The 18,090-nt window shown below is 36.7% G+C and overlaps 1 protein-coding gene across 2 annotated transcripts in view; it reads left to right on the forward strand.

The window, feature by feature from the left end:
- LOC107084442 (serine-rich coiled-coil domain-containing protein 1-like) overlaps window positions 1-18,090 on the forward strand; it is a 123,826-nt gene that overhangs the window by 31,876 nt on the left and 73,860 nt on the right. For both annotated transcript variants that reach the window (XM_015374281.1, XM_015374282.1), the window contains exon 6: window positions 3,414-3,519. In XM_015374281.1, the coding sequence (XP_015229767.1) occupies window positions 3,414-3,519 (106 nt within the window). The remainder of the gene's footprint in view (window positions 1-3,413; window positions 3,520-18,090) is intronic.

Here is an 18,090-nt window from a genome sequence, read left to right on the forward strand (position 1 = left end):
CCCTGCCATGTATTTGTTCTGTCTGCCTGCTGAACCAGGTGAGTCCAATCTGTACAGTGAATTAAATTGTGCAGATTGGACTCACCTGGTTCAGTAGCTAAGCAGAACAAATGCAAAGCATGGAGATGACTTGGTGACTCTACATGTCAAACCTATGGACTGAGCTGATACCTGCTGAGATAAAGGTTTGGTTCAAACGTTACTAGCATTGTCTTTGTTCAAAAAAGGGCTCATTCTGTTCTGTTTTTACTAAAGTTGAGAATTGAAAAAGGGTTTTTACTAACAAACAGAACACGATAAAACAATACTATAGTATGAGTTATGACTAAGATAGAAGGGGAGAAAAATTAAGAGTACTTGTTGTAAAGTGCTGCTTACAAAGTCAGTAAGGGTTTATCAAAAGTTATTGTTTTTGGTGAATTAACTGGGGGAATAGATTGTATTTTCAGAGCAAGTTATTTGCTGTTTTGCTAATTAAAGTAATTAGTGAACACAGTCTTTTAGGCTTAGGTACCTTTGCCTTTTTGAACAACTGAAAGAAAATCACAAAAAAATAATGGAGGCAATGTAAAGGGGAAGCATGAATGCATGGATTGGGGAATATGAGGAGGGAGAGATGATCACCTGAATAAATGTGCATTTCATCTGCCTAGCTTGTAGCTCCAAGAAGTAGCTTTATATGTAGATTTTCTTTAAACAATAATTTCAAAAAGGTTATATTGAAGGGGTTTCATAGACATAGAATAATTTTGAGAAGTTTGTACAGGAATCTGTTGTTGCTTTTCTTGGTAGAATCTCTGAGGCTTTCAAATAACAATCGTATGGACTGAAAATAAGAACTATTTCATGCTATAATTTTTGGCCATATAGTCCAGTCTACTATTATTTTTTATACCATTCATCCTTCATAGATATCCATCAACCTTTATTAGTCAAATGAGTTATAACCTGGTATTGATAATCCTTCTAAATGTTTCTGGAAATTTTGGTTTAGTCATTTTTAATACAAATATTAAATAGAGCTCATTCTGAGCTATTTTTTAACAATTTTTTTCTCCTGAGGGAACGCATGAGAATTTGACTGGTGTGTTTGCACTTTTATGTGGATGCACCGTTAGCAGCATTAGCTGTTTGCAATGGTTCACTTTTCATTGTTTCTCCAGTCTCTTACAAAAGCAGCATCACTCAACTACTGCCTGCAGGAGAGTCCCTGCTTTTTCAAATCATCCCTTGTAGAATAAAGGTGGTCATGATGAAAGCAAGGGGGACTTAAAGTATCCTATTAGTACCCTTCCATGAATGACGTAAATTATAGAGGACCATTATTTGTCTGACCTTATGGGCTTTTTTGCTTTAAACAAGGAGCCCACACAAACAAACTCAAGCTACTTTCACATTATGGATTGTTTCAGCTGGTTTTAACTAAAGCCTAGAACTTACACACACGTTTGTACATGGAAAAAGTCAGATTTACAGGTGATGATTCCTTTAAAATTCTAAGGAAGAGTGTCATCCCTGTCACTGTTTGCTTTAGTTTTACGTTTCCTGTTTCCATGGCTTTTAAAGTAACCTACAGTATGAGTCAGGGCTTGGTTCAAACAGATAAGGTTAATCCCCTTTCAACTTAAAAGTTAATCAGTACCTTAGAATCCATTTGGAGCTCATTTTGCCCTCAGAATTATTTTGTTTTTGTGGTAATAATGCTATCGGGTGTGGAAGACATTCTTCCAAGATGCTGGCCCATAATCTCCTCATTCCTGCAGGCACTCTGCTGCACTTGCATGATGCAAATCTCCTGTTACATCGTAAATGTGCTCTATTGGACTGAGATCTGGCAGCCATAAAGGCTGTAGCACTTTAAGATAGCTGAACTTTTTGACATGTACATTTTTCTGGAGGAAGTAGCCATAAAAAAACTATAGTGATTAAATGACAGGAAGGGTTAGCAACAAGACTCAGGCTGTGATGTTTATACAATGCCCAGGATGTGTGCTTAGAAAATACTACCAGCCTGAACTGCTGAAACAAATAGGCACATGTCTTTCATGCTGTTAATGCCAAAAATGCCAAATGCAGTCAAAATAAGGACACTTCTGACAAAAGCAACACTTTCCAGCCTGATCTTAGCTGACATTTGTGACAATCCAGTTGGGTCTTCTACTACTGTTGCCTACCTGCCTTTTTAGTTTAATATGTTGTTTAGTCAGAGGTAGTATTCCACATACTTTGGATGTAATCATGGTAATTTAATCAACTTTCTTATTTAAAGAAAAGTTTTTCATAAAAATATTTTTATTTTTAGAAGCACTCACGCCCTGACAACCTTGCTTCATTCAATCCCATTTCATCAGATTTTTGATGCTTACTTTAAACACATGAAATGTTTTCACCACCTCAGGATGCTCAAATGAGTTGCTGCAAAATGTTTTCCTGACTCAGTAGTTGGCTAACTGTAAGTACATGTGAAAGGTGACAAAAGTTGTCTGCTGGTCAGGTGGATTCTTGTGCCACTTGAGAGGTCAGTGACAGAAAACAAATTTCGCTGGAAAGTATTTTTAAATGTTTAACAAACTATTAGAGATTAAAACAAACAAAAAAAATAACTTCAGCCTCGTTAAACCAAATTGCGACACTTCCCTGTATATTCTCCTGGACTTGCTGGGTTTTTTGGGCTCAGCCTTTGTGCACTCGCACCAAATACTCGCACGTACACAAATAATGAAGGCGTCTCTACAGGCCCCGGCTGATACAGAGCTAAACCAGGCACCGTCATTAATACATACTAGCACACAAGCGTGGATGCTTAGTCATTAGACCTAATGGTTTGCAGAGTGTAGCATGAAATTAAAGGTTTGATGAATTGTTCTCATAAAGTCAAGGGACTAAGATTTTGTGCTTGCTATAAAAGACGAGGGTTCTTCTACATAATCAAAGTGAGTCATTTGAAGACACACACATACACATGGCTTTCAGGTGGTGGTATACACAGCCCCAAACGCGTGCAGAGGCTATAAACACACAAATGAATACACACCTGTCCCATAGGTCTGCACACACCTACACACTCTTATTGGTGCTTCACATTTTTACCTCTCTCCTGTGGCCTGTTAAGGGCCTTTATTAAAAAGAAAGCTGTTTCCCTGCAATTTATGGGCAACTGAGTTCAGCAGCCGTGGACAGACAGATGGACCTCCACAAAGACTGGAAGAAATGCAAACTCTTGTACTTTTGCTCTAATTAACTTTTTTTTTTTTTTTTTTTTTACTATGACCAACAATAGAGCACTGGATCTTTTTAACATTGAGTGTAATTAGAAAGTTGTGAATGTTTCACAGTCAGGTTGTTTATTTACCTCACTGATAAGTACAAGGTAAGTCAAGAAATTAAATGATTGTTTGTGTTTCTCTTAATAGTGTCGAGAGAAGACTCGAGCCAGTCCCTGACATCCTGCCCGAACTTGCTTCCTTCCCCTTTGGATCCACCAGCAGATCGCTTTGCAGGGAGAGAAAACATTCAGAGGTAAATTTATGTGTAGTGGGAAAATAAAAAATACAACAGCCTGCTTTGCATATTCCCTACAGTTGCAGATAAATAAAAAAGTACCATGTTTTCGAAACTTTGAAAGTTCTGCTAGTGTAGATAGTTTGAACAGAAATGTTTTGCATTTTTGGAGGGCAAACGCAGTAGTTGCAAAAAAATAAAATAAGGTTCACAAAACAGCTTCAACAGTACAGAAAATAAAGTGAGGGCGCCTTTGATATAAGTAATTGCATGAATGGGTTTTATTTATTTTATTCACTAATACTCAGAGTGCAGTGACTCTCTAACTTACTCTAAATTATTTGACATTTCCCCCATAAACAATCACTTCCATCCATATTATAACTTACAAAAAAAGAAATAAAACTATTATTGCATACCTGTGCATTAATTTCATTGATTGAATAGTTTGGAGATCGACCTTTCACTGCAATTCCAGCTGTTTTGGGGCTATGACTCAACTAGCTTTGTAGAGAGAATGAAAATTTTTTTCTACAAATGAACATCCTGGAACATGAAGTTTCACCTCTGTCTTAAGTAAGATATCTTAGTAGGTTGTCTTTGTGGTTTTACTGTATTTAGGTCCAACTATTAGCTTTGACAAGGTTCTCTGTCCTCTGTCCAGGAAAACCCTGCTCTTTGTCACCTCTGTTTAATGGCGGCCATGTTCTGTTAAGACAATAAGTATTTTACTAGACATTATGTTTTCCATGTTAGCCAAAAATGCTTCAAAACTGGTCCTATCTGACCAGACCTTCTCTACATGTTTTCTGTGTATCCAATATGGCTTGTCACCAACCTCAGAGTGGAGTTCCTTTGGCTGTTTTAACCTAATTTAACATAATCATTTTTAGATGATGGATCAAACAGTGCTGGGTGGGATTTTCAAAGTTTAGGTTTTGCATGGGTTTGGTTTTACTAGAGCTGTGTGTGTATATTTGTAGAGACCTCTGATATAGTGCATTTATTGACCAAATGTAACGGATTACACTGAAATGCATTAACACTGGAGGGTTCGGGTCATTTTGTCTTCAGACCAAAAGGTACCCAGAGAAGGGACAAAATGCAAAAGACAATTAATCACTTTGGTATCAAGTGGCGCCTGTGCCAACATGATTAAAAAAGGGTGAGATGGGGAGATGGTCAGTAGCAGAATTAGGTCGCTTGACAATTTATGTCTGACAAATAATTGTGTTACCTCCAGGATTAACAGTCCTGAACAGTATTAGGTTCATGGCATAGTAGAACAATAGCCACAGACACAAAAAGAGGAGAGAAACGGGCCACGGTCTGGTGTTGGCTGATAAAGCTCTGCATCCAGCTGGTGCATACTGTATGTAAGGATGAAGTAGATCTATTACACATGTACCACCTACCGGGCAATTATCCTCTGTAAAATACAGCTTCATCTCTGAAGAGCTGGAAAACAATTGTATTTATTACTTTTTAACTTACTTAGGAGAAAGAAAGGAAGTGTATTGCTTTTTTTCCCCAGAAAACTCCTCTTCCTCTGATTCGCATAAACACCTTAATGCTTAATGCTTCTTCACCTCCTTTGAGATGAAACAGAAAGGTGAAGGCTGGATGAATAAATAAAATCTCCCATAAATATGCAGTTTCTCTCAACTCTCCTCCATTTCCTTCTTCATAAAGACAAAGGTTAGAGTCTTAAAGGGAACATTTGGGTTTTCTGTTTGTACATATAAATGCCACTGTCCGAGACTGTCTCTTTTGTATGTGATTTGATTTGGCCACTTACCTTCTCTCAGTGCTTGAGTCTGGATGCATCTGGTTCATAACACACAGTGGCTTTTCTCCAAGCCTGCGCACATACAGAGGGAGCTGTTCTGTGGATGAGACTTATTTGGTTTTATGGAGCCAGTGGGTAATAAAGGGTTGTATCACCAGTAGTGTCTGGTGGTCTATTTGACGAGCCTGCACTGATTATTACTTTACCTTTCATTGTTCTTCTCACTGCTTGCTAGTTGAATTTCTTTTATTCCTATTGGCATCCATTCAGTAAATACACCCTGACTGTTGAAACATGCTTTCTTTACTGTCAAAGATTGTCTTTCTTTTTCAGGGAGGCAGCGTAGGTCAACCTGTGAGAATGGATTTAAGTACATTTTAAAAGATTTATAGTGAATACTGAGACCCTGGACAAACGAGAGCTTCTTCTTTCTGATTTTTGTTTGTAATTCTAGGAAATCTCAGTGAACACAGTTATTTCTGTGTCTAGACAGTTTCAGTGAATCACGTAGGCAACATTTTCAACCCACCTAAGGTATTTTTTCGAGACCTTCATTTGTTGCTTTATTTATCCTGATGCCTCACTTGTCTTAAAAAGCAGCTACAGCGATACATTTTTGCCCACAAATACATTTTCTGCTTTCATACTAGATCAAGTCTGAAATAGCAGTCAGCTAAAACCAGTTTATTTTTTCAGCTCGACTTTGCTTAACTTTATCTGTGCAAGGGAGAGGTACTATAGACTTTTATAATGATTAAAAAGATTTTGAGCTATAAATATATAAGAGTAGATTACCATAAACACAAAGCAGATTTAAAAATAGTAATTATTAATAAATTTAATTATAAGTTATAATTTATTCTAAGTTATTTAACAGGAAATCAAATCATAATCTTCTTGATAAATCATTTTCTAACTATAAAGCATGTCTAATGTTTAACTACCGTTCAGCAAACCTAAGATACTAAACTTTTTGTTCACTAATATGCTGTTACTAAAAGTAAAGCTGTGCTGTACCTGGAAAACAACAGAAACCAAATATTTTATCTACATCTCTAGTGAAGGCAACATTTTGGAGTTTCTTGCGAGGTTTGAAACGAATTGAGAAGCAATTTACTGAATCTTTTCAAATAACAGCACGATAAGAACAAAGATGTTTCCATTCCTGCCAGCCATCAGCAGAGAAGGCTCTGTTTCCTCCACAAATGTAACTTTAATCCTGTTCATGTCAGACATGTTCAAAGTCCAACTCGAGTTTCAAAAATATAATGACTGAAATGAGTGGGTGTTAACTGGGTGCACGCTGTACAGTCTGCCTTTAACGTTACATTTCTGTAGTTTATTGACTTCAGATTGTGCAATCTTCCCTCATTTTTTGTCCTAAAAACATCTTCATTCAAGACTGGAACATGTAAAATAAAGTTTTCCCACTAGAATTTAAATGTATATTTGTGTTTTCTAAAAATCTAGTGGAAATAGGTCAGTATCCATTAATGTGTAATTTCTGACCAAATCAAATAAGAAGTCCCCCCTTTTTGAAGAACCATTACTGTTCTTGTTATGGTTTGTGACACCAGTCACTCCCTATGTCCGTTCTTCTATTTCAGTTTTTTTATTCTTATGTTTTAGGCTATAATTAGGAAACTTTTTTTTATACCCAAGGTTCCAGTCTGACTTGTGAGTAACTGGTAGAAAATTACACATTTCTTTATAACATTAACATCAAGAGTAAGCCAGAAATAATTTTTGTTTTGTTTGCTAATTATGCTAGTGTGACTAAAATCATTAAGGTAATTTTATTTTGAACTTACAAAGTCATTTTAGAGAGGATTCACTTGTAAGAAAAAAACCCTACAATTACAAGTACCAGCTGATATAAACTATTATTAGTTCATAGTCTTATGTCAGAGGTGGAGTCTATGATACACTTTTAATCTATCTTTCATTCCAGATTATGTGATTCAGACATTATTAACAAAGCTTCAGTCCCAGACCAAATATTGAACCTTTGGAATCTGAATCCAGGTCAGATTTTGAATCTTAAAGGGATCCATAATTAGTTGTAGTGGATTTTTATTGCTATATTTATTTGAGAAATATTTATTGTCAATGTAAATACAATACAGCAAAACCACTGTTAGCTTTTTATTTCAAATAAATTTAAATTACTGTCAGATGGATGTTGCCATGTTGTTTATTTTGCGGTGCATTCTGGGTAAATTAAGTATGCTTTCCTGTAGGCTTAGCTCTTTCCATCCAAATCAGCGGTGAGTAATGTAAAACCTTTTCAGTTTGAACAAGAGGGCATTGAAATTGATTAGAATGTAAAAATTACAAGAGGTAAAGACAGTGAGGAAGATCAAATTTAGGAATAGGGAAGGTGAGGAGGTGTTCTCATACAGGACTTGGCCCTCAGCATTCTGTGATGGATGATTTCCAAAGAACGGAAAAAAACTATCAAAACAGAAAAACACAATGTTGTTCTGGAAAATATATAAGCCTAGAAAAATATATGTAAAAAATCCCTTCTGTATAGAAGCTATTTGGCCAGAACAATTGGATTTGTAAGCATAAAGTTCAAGTTTAATCTACAATATTAAGATTCTTGGCTGGATCCCAACTGTTTGCTCAGATTTTTCTTTATTTAATCCTTTTGGAACTGCAGCAGTTGTGCCATGGCTGCATGGATGAGAAGAGGTAATTCATTATTTCCTAATATACCTTAATTAGAATTAATAAAATGATATTGTTGTTTACATTTCCTTTGAGATTTCCAAAATAACTAATAAAAGTCTTAAATAAGCCAAACATTTGATGTTATCTGAGCAAGTAATATTTTTAAATTCCATTAAGTAGTTAAAAGAGAACACAAAGGGCCCGGAGCCCACATGACGCCCATGAGAGGGAGGGAAGACCTCCTGGTCAGCTGACAGCAGCTGGGGGTGAGCTGGCACTGAGAAATGCCGAACCTCTCTTTTTAAACCATGTGGAATCTTAATCTATTATAGTTTTTTTTAAAGTCAAATATTTCAATTTAACAAACATAAATTCTTATCTCAAATCACCTTCAAAGTTTGTTTTGGTCACAGAAAGCATATTCTTTTAATTTTCATTCACAGTTCTTGCCACGGTCGTCTGCCATTGCTGCCCGAGCTGGATCAATAGGCTTCGACCCGCACTGAATCATGGGAAATGCAATTAAGGCTACCCTGGATGTATCCCTCAAATCAGCCAAAAAACAGGATGCATTTAACAGCTGTAAACATCCTAACTATGGCTGTCATTTAACAAATAAACCCTGATATTCTCAACAAAATGAATTTGTTACTGCAAATGTAGGAAATATTTAAATGAGCTGTTAAAAATGATGTCTTTTTTTAATAGACTGAGCATAGTTCTGTGGAGTGGATTAAGTGAGAACTTGTTGCGGAGGTGACAAAGTCACATTAAAGTTTTCGGACAGATCTCACAAGCCTTCATTACCTCTTTGACAGCTGTTGTTAAATGCTGCAGTGCATGAGAAAATGGATGGAAATGAGTGTTTCTTCCTGGCTAAGACGCAGCTGCTGCCAGGTGTTAATTTCTCACCATTTTAGTTCAGCGTCTTAACTGATTTTCTCTAACAAAACATTTTCACACAAATTTTTTTGCTGGGAATACATCTCGAATCCAATATTCGAAGGGGGAAGGCGATATGTGTTTGCCCAGGGCTTCCTCTGTCTCTTTCACTCTCTTCCATTTCCTCCAAGTCTCTTTTGCTCTTTGTCTCAGGTTCCACATTCCCTCGAGGGGGACATTGATTTGCTGCAGGCAGAGCAAGCTCCCTTCTGCTCACACTCAAGAAAACACAAACACACTAACACACGCACATATAAAGTGTTTTTTTCTGTCTCTTTAGAAGACACTACACAGATTCAATGTAATTTTTCTGAGATGTATCCCAAATTTCTTCTTACTAATGCAACCTGAAGATAAAATGTCCTTTTAAAACCAATGATTTGTATCACAGGGATCTGGGGGTGTTGTGCTCTAAAAAGAAGCTGATCGGCACATTGTTTTCAAGTAAACAGATTCATCTCCCTACAACAGGATACAAGTGAATCGACATACACACCTGTCAGTCAGTCAGCTTGTCCAGAGAGAGTTTGGCTGCAGGAGACAGACAGACTGACTGCACTGAACATCTGCTATAAGCTCGCAAATGAAAATGCACAGTCTTGCATGTATACATCTGTTTAATGGTTGATGGTTGGATGATTTTGTTGACAGGTATTTCATTTTCTGTCCTTAAGATGCAAGTATTACTTGTGCAAAACAATGACATTTAACTTCCACCTGCTGAATGTAAAATGATGGAATTTCTGGTAGTTTCAATGTGTTTAGTTCATGTAAAAAGGCAGGAGATGTTTAAGATAAAGTGAGAAAAGAGCTCTAAATATTGATAGTTACATCTAAATTAAATAAGACATGCATTTAAATTGGGCATTGAATTAAAAAAGTGAAAATCGTATTACATTGATTCACTTCTTTTAGATTAATTTTTAAATGTTTTTAAATTCTACAAAGTAAAAGGATTTTTGAAGAATGTTATGGGATTTTCCCTGCTCAATAATAGAAGACTGTAGAGCGTCATTATAGATGACTCATGGATACAAGTGGTTGGAAGGATCATGTTGAAAGTTTTTTTTTGTCAAAGTCAAAATGAAATTAACAAGAATGTCACAGGAAAAGAATAGACACACCAAAAAAAAAAAAAAAAAAAACCACATTAAAGGTATCTAAAGAAGTAGGGCAACAGCAGAAGCTGGTGAAGAGTAACGGAAATTGACAGGCTGGAACCAAAATTATGTGGAGAAACTCTAAAGAGCAGGGAATAATTGACTAGTGACACAGAGCTGTGTAAACAGCCGAACAGGATAAACTAATAAAGATGGGATAAGAACAAGTACAAAAAATACATTTGAGAACCACGAGAACACATAATAAAAAGTCAGTCCACAATTGCCAGAACTCTGACAAAACCAGACATACACTAAGGGATGGTAACAGAAAAAGGATTCAGTAGCAAAAGGGAAAACTGCTAGTTTAAAGGGAATGCAATAGAAAGCCAATTCAAGTGTTAGATGGAGAATCCTGAACTCTGGCTTACAGCTGGAGTTAGTACTCTAAGAGAAGAGTACATGTGTCCAGGACATAGGATGGACCTGGCACATTCCTTTGTTTAACCAGTCCTAAAGCAAATACAACATCAGCAGTATCTAATTTATGATTAGGGGAAAATGGACTGAACCATTGCTCAGTGGTCTAATAAACTTTTTTATTTTGATACAGTATATTTAATATATTTGAAGGCATGGTCCCAGCGTTTAAACAAAGACCGGAGAGGCACAGAAAATAAGTTGGTTTAAGTCATGTTTGTGGCAAGCCTCCTACATAAACCCTCTGATTCAAAGGAATATTATTTTCAAAAAAATGTTGAGGGACAGCAGTGCACATAGGTTGACAACTCCTGTCAAAGCAACCCTGTATAGGGTCTATCATTACTTGAATAAAGAACAAACAACAAAGAAAGACAAGCATCGAATGTCCTCATAGTCCTGGTCTGGATTGGATATTAGGCAAACTGTACTATATAAAAAGTTATATTCAAAAAAGGAAAGTGCTTAGTAGCTGCAGCTTTAGCTGCCTCATCTACTGTAAATGTGTTCATTTAAACAGTACATCAGATAGAAGGCAGTGAGTATGCATACCTGAGAATAACTCCGGTATGCAACAGATTTAGTTTCACAGGTAATGAAAACAGTCATATTAATGACGCTGCAATAAGCCACACAGTAAAATAATTCAGATGGCATCAATTACCATGCAGATTAATAATAAGGATTTAGTTTCCTTTGCCTGGCTAAATAAAGCTTTCTTCTGTCTTTTGTGCATGCTGAAATAGCACCAGCTCCTCGTGACAATAAATCTTTTTCAGCCTCCTGATGGAGGGTGCATCAGACCAGTGAATATTTTGGTGATGTATCTTTAATGCCTGTGTTGTACTGTGTGTTGCGCTAAGACACCAACTCTTCCCCTGTCTTCCCTATAAAAATGACGCAGAGGAAATTAAATTTTGACAGTGTGGATATAGCTTGCAGTTGCTATGGCAGCAGCAGTCTGCCTGTTGAGCACTCCCCGTCCAATCTCCTGTCCATTCTTCTTTTTTGAATATACCACTGGTGATCAGCGTGCAGAGGACAGGTAGTGTGAGGCAAGGACATGCAAACACCCAGAGGTGTCCCTGTGTGCTGGAATTGAACAGGCAATTTGTAAGATGTCAGCACCTGAATCTGAACTTTCTACTTCAGGACTGGCAAACGAATGGAAAATATAAGAGCTTGTTAGGAAATCTGTCTTCATTTATGGAAAGTTGTACTCCTGCAAGTGTAGGTTCATCAAATGCAATGAAGAGAACCCACTAAAACTGAATTACTGGGTAAATTGGATATAGCACATGGATTAATTGCCAGCAGCATTATGACTTGCCAAAAGAAACCCCAAAGTTCTGATAACATTAGTTGAGTTATAACTTACTGTTGAGAAGCAACAGCCTGTTTAGAGAAACCATTGCCTATTTGAGCCACATTTCCTTCTCTTAAGTTTGGTTTTAAAGGGGCTTTTATAACTGTAGACCAAATTGAATTTTTCATAAGTCTAGTGCCACGGTTTGTTTTACCTAAGTTAAAGGAATCCTGGTGAGTCACCAGCCTGCTTTTTTCAAAGGCCCTAAGACATTTGCGACATCAGTACGGAAGGAACAAGTTGACAGAAAGCAATCCATGAAAAAAAACCATCTAATTCTCAGAAAACAGTGTTTCTTATTTTATTGCAAAATGTGCAAGTTGAAGACCTAAAGTAACCCCTCAGTCTCCAAATGATAGTTTTGGAGGTTTTAAAAAAATAAATTCAGGGCCTAATCTTCAGAGGATTTACCTATCTTAAAAAACACGTGCAAACAGGTTTGTATGTGCAAAGCTGATCTTCAAAGAAAGTGCAAAGTAATTGGTGTTTTCAATTCTGTAGGCAGTTTGTGCAAACCCTTTTTTTCTGTAACTGCTCTATCCTCTTAGCAGAGGAAATAAATGATCACAGCTGTGATAATTACCTGGCTTTAAAGGACACAAACGAACTGGACCAAAGTTGAATGATAGCAGCAGCACTCTGAACTGTCCTCCTCTACACAAGATAATTAAAGTTGGACTAGTAGTATTAGCACATCCAAAGGGGAAGCTGATGCTGCAAAAATACTTAGAAAATAATTTCAGATGCTTGCTATTTGGGGGCCCTAAGAACAAATACTGTGTGGTGCTTCCCAGCTGGACATGAAAAATAATACAGTATTTGTCAGTTAATTTCTCCTTATTTCCCAAATAACTTTGCAACAATAATGTTTTGAAAACAGCTGCAATAAATAATGGGTGAAATTAAAATCTTGAAATAAATAAACTAATTTCACATCAACAATAAATGGTAAATGTATTTTACCTATCATGGAGAAAAACGAACAAGAAAACAGTTTTTAAGAGGCATAAAATGAATAAATAATAAAATATATTAAGAAATGTTATGCAGAACTAGGTCTCGTCCTATTAGTGTTGTTAGAATAAAGCCCTATTCTAATAGCATAAACAGCATCTGTATTATTATTATCATCAGATATTATTTCTGTCATCTGTGATCATTTTGTGTAGATAGTTTTATTAAAATTTAACAGGAAACAATTAAAGGATAAAGATTTAATTAAATAAGTTTGAAACTATTTGTTAAAATGCTGCTTTATTCTCTATCTTTTTTTTAAATGACTATCACACATATATTACAAGGTAATGCCCCTGTTTCTCTTCCTTGTCCTCCTGATCACCAACCCCTAAACTGCTGTCTTTCAGCCTATTATCCCTCCTTTTGAGTGATCGATTGCTGAAAACAAAAGCAGGAATTAAAGGGAACAGGAATAACAGTTTAACCATCATGTTAATTTCAGACCCAGTAGCAGTCTTGTTGCAACTTGGAGACACCAAAAACATCCAGTGACTGAAAAAAACTGAAACAGTTGATATTTATGAGTTGTGTCAGTGTCAAGTTTTCATGTGTTACTGTTAAATTTGCTGCTGGTGACATCTAAAAAATGGTTGTCTGTACGGTGCAGATATAATGCAAGTATCGTAACCCAGGTACCTTGGAGATGGGCAGATATTCTCCCTCAGGATTTTCTGCCATAAAGCAGAATTCATGGTTCCCTCGATTACAGCAAGTCGTTTTGGTCCTGAAGTAGAAAATCAGCCTCAGGCAACCCCATCACCACCATGTTTGACTGTATGTTAGTCTTTTTTTTCTAAAGGGTATCTTAGGTTTATACCAGATATAAAGTACACCTTGGAAAAAGCTCTACTTTCATCTAGTCATTGCACATAATGATTTCCTGGAGTCATCAAGATGTTTCTCGGCTAACATGACTCTGTATTTATTTTCTCCCTGCATGGATAAAAGCCCACACAGTAGTCTGCTGGAATCCTGATGTAGTGAAAAATACAGTCGCTTTTCTATTTATTTATTTTTTTTACTGTTTACAGAGTTAGAGATGTCAGTCAGCCAGTTTCTCCTCTGTTCTTGTACTGTTTTAGAACAGGGCACACTGCGTCACTTATAGGATCTATTCGTGTACTTCATGTTGTCAAACAGGATCTGTTTGTCACTTTTGATCCTACGGATCTAGAAGGGAAGTTTGACTTGTGAAATGGAAGTCAGTTGTCCAAAATGGGGTCAATCGCAGATCAGAAAAATAGCATTTATATTTTTCTTAATGTGATTAAATACAGCAAATGTGGGCTACTGAAATAATTTGAACTGTTTTAGTTTGGTAGTCTATTTAATAATGGGTAAGTCTTATTTTTTAGAAACAGCATTTTTTTGTTGCTTTGTTTTTTGAGGGGGACTATAAGCAGTCACTGATCTCTATGTACTTCTGCTTGTACAATGGAAAACTGAAACATTATAAAGTAAAATTCTCTGTTCCTTTTATTGTTGTGGCAGTAAATACTGTAGCACATAATCCATATTGCCTTCTCCTGACCTTGATATCTGTAACTGGCCAATACCCAGTCCATGCTAAGATACTCTTAGCTGGCCTGGTAGTTTATCATGAATATCTGGAACGAAAGACGATGTAGATCTGTTTCTGTAGAACTGTTTCATGTCTTCTTAACAAATGAACAATTATTGCTTGATCTGAATATTAAGTATAACATTTGTAAAATCAGTAATGTTTCATAATCCCACATGGTTAACACGAGGAAAATGTCAAGTCAGCACAATTAATCCACAGGCTTCCTTCTCTTCTGACACGCACTAACACATGTGCTATCTGAAGCTTAAAAACACGACAGAAGAAAAATCCTGCTGAGCCATGGGACAAATAAAAAGCACTACAGCAGGATTTGCAGACACAAAGACATGCACAGTTTAAAGTGGACGTCTGGAGGAACAAAGCAGATTTTCCCTGATCTGTGTTCACTTCACTCTTGCTTAAAAGGATGTAGAATATCGTTACCCAGCAAGTAGTGACAAGGCTCTGGTTTCATTGTGTATTTATCAGCAGTCTGTGGACCTTGCATTATAATTTAATCAATACGTTTTTTTTTTCCTATCTTGACGTATTTCACCTTAGGAAACTTGTTTTATATTCTAACAGGCTGTACCCAGAAATCACTTGTTATAGCTAAGCATTCGGTTCTCAGGATGCCTTAAAAAGTCTGGAGTTATTGTTTCTATCCTATTACCTCTCCAATTATGATCATAATAATGATTTAACACAGAAGTTCTTTCATTTACTATTGGTATCTCTTTTAAGATATAAAGCCTTACTGTTCCTTTTAAATTTCAGTGTTTTTCTCCTTTGTTTCTTACTCAAGAAAATATACGCTAAAGGAGAATTTTCTATTAAATTAAATCTACTATATTTATCTACTTTCCAAAAATGGTCTGAAAATATAACCTCTTTAACATATCGGTCAAGTACTTGTTCAGGCTTTGCTATTACAATAAAGGTGCTATTATAAGAAAACACATGAGGAAAAAAGGCTAATAATGACTAAAATAATTTAAAGTAATGGCCTGATTTGAAAACCAAAAGATTTTAACAATAGTAGTTCAGGTTGAGATTAGATGCTTTTAGTGGCTCTCCAGCAAAAACAAAACAAAAAAAACAAACATATGAATGCGGGGAGGGGAACTGTGTGAACAATGTAAAGACTTATCACCAGGAATATTTCCCCATTTTGTTCCACTGTGTCTCTTCAAATACAAAAACAATTGCTAACACAATAGGACGGTAAATAGATGCACCAGTGTTGAGAGCTAGACAGAACACAAACAACAAGCAGTATGTTTTTATATGTTCTCCCTAAATGTCATATTTGCTGTATTTTGTTTTCAGCTTCAACAAGTAGCTGCTATTAAGAGACAATACAGTGTTTGACTGTTGGCATTTAGCTTTAGACACAAAGATCAAACACATTCTTCTTAACCTTTATTAAGTTATGTAAATTATAGCCAGAAAACAAAATCAAAGAAAAATTGCACTGTCATCCTTCTCTTATATGGCATCTTACAGTTTTATTTCTTCAATGGCAATTGTATTACTTATACCAAAAACTTGAAAATGAATTGACTGTTGCATTTTTTTTCTGGACATATATGAAATGCAGAAATGTTTTTTGTAATGATACTAGTGGCTCGTTTTTTTATGGACAGTAGGCTGACAGGAAAGTGGGTATGAGAGATAGGGAGAGACATGCGGGAAAGGACACAGTCTGGATTCGAACCCGGGTCGCCTACGTCGAGGACTAATACCCCATTTACACTACCCTTGAAACTGATCCATGCCGAGACCGGTCCGAGCTCGGATCAGTTAATCAGGCCGAGCTTGGTTCTGCCGACCGTTTACACATCACGCTATCTCGGTTCCTCGACTCCTCGCGACGATCTGCGGTATTACTGCCAGTATTGAAGGAGGAAATCAAGCAGTTGGACTCAAGCAAATCAAAATGGCGGCGCCCGTCACATTCAGAAAGTTATGCTTGAATGTCATTATTTAAAATGTTGCATGGAGAAGATTTCGATTTTTTTTATAGTTGTTCTTCTTCTGTTTTGTGTTGGTTGGCAAGCAACTTACGGAGGAGCATTACCGCCAACTACTGGAATGGAGTTTGAAACGGGATGTGCAGCCAGATGGAGATGACGCGTTCTGCTCATGCCCTCTTGTTATCACAGAACCGAGCCAGGGAAAAACCGAGCAGAGCCCACCTCTGGAACTGGTCTGCAGTTAGCGTGGTCCGGTTGTGTCTATCTCGGTTCAGTTCAGTTTGCTTTCCATTTACACACGATAAGTTATCTCAGTTACTGAGCTCAGACCGGTCTCGGCACGGTTTTTCAAGGGTAGTGTAAATGAGGTATAAGGCCTACATACATGGGTCGTGTGCGCTAACCACTGTACCACCAAAGCACTCCCGATTTTTCATTGTGTATAGCGTAGTCATACTTTTCAATATTATGGTAAAAGGTTTTAAAGAAGTTTCAAATTGCTTAAAAAAGGTTCTTCTGAAACAAAATTAATGAGTTGAAAAGTCTTATAAGTGGGTCCACCAAATCTTTAGTAACTAACATTTATGTAAACTTGCTTTATTTTGACATTACGGCATATATTCACATTTCCAGTTTCTCCACTCCACGCTTTGAAATAATCAGTCTGAAAACACAAAATGTGGGAGAAAATATCTCAATCTTTTTTGTCACATAAAGGTTGGGACTGTCTTAACACAGATACTGCTATGCTGTCATGCACTGTCACATTCTGAGAGTCAGAGAAGGAATGTGTACACAGATTAGTGAAGCTACCATTTTGAGTCGAGAACAAGAAATTATGTTACTTAGTAGGTTTAGAGTTGGGTTTTAGAGGCTCTACAATGACAGAAAGGATGATGCTCAGCTCACAAGCACTGGGTGCTGCCCCTCGGCAGGCTTCCACAAAGCCTGCCAGTCAGAAGAAAATGGGCTTTTATGGGTTTAAAGAGCCCGGAGCTAATATTACAGGCGGCAGCTGAGCTGAGGGGCCACATAACAGGCAGCATGAGATAAATAAGGATTTGTTTTGAACTGTGAATCATGCAATATCGTGCAATAAAAAATGCGGGGCTTCAAATATGTATTATATGTCCTCTTTAATATCCTGCACTTTAAAGGGAGATTTGTTCTACCATTGCCTTTTTTGTTTTATGAAAAGGTGGGGATATATAGCCTCTGTTTTTCCACAAACTGAGAGAATTTAGAAAAAGTCAGCATAGATATCTTTAATCAAAACACTTCTGAATTAAGATGACAGTGAACTTTCCCAGTCTTTCCTATAAAGTGTATTATCGTATTTGAGGCTTAACTTCACTAGTGTAACCTACAAAGTTTTGCTTATATAATTGGAGTTTTATATTTACATTATTTGCTGTCTTGCAGATATAAATTAATCTTAAAGTAACACGTTTGTACTTACTTCATCGTAAGGCTGTTTGTAGCACTGTTGCTTTGCAACAAGAAGGTTGTGGTCTTTCTGCATGGTTTGCATGTTCCATGCGTGTATGAGGTAGTTGCCTCTGGGTATTCCAGCTGCCTTCTACAGTCGACAAACTGTTTCAATACCCAGACCAAAGAAAACAAGGTAACACACATAGTTGCTTATATTGTGTGCCTCTTTGTTGCCCACTTTGTTGAAT

This window comes from Cyprinodon variegatus, unplaced genomic scaffold, assembly GCF_000732505.1.
Source record: "Cyprinodon variegatus isolate N-32 unplaced genomic scaffold, C_variegatus-1.0 Scaffold100, whole genome shotgun sequence".
In the NCBI taxonomy this organism is placed as follows: Eukaryota; Metazoa; Chordata; class Actinopteri; order Cyprinodontiformes; family Cyprinodontidae; genus Cyprinodon; species Cyprinodon variegatus.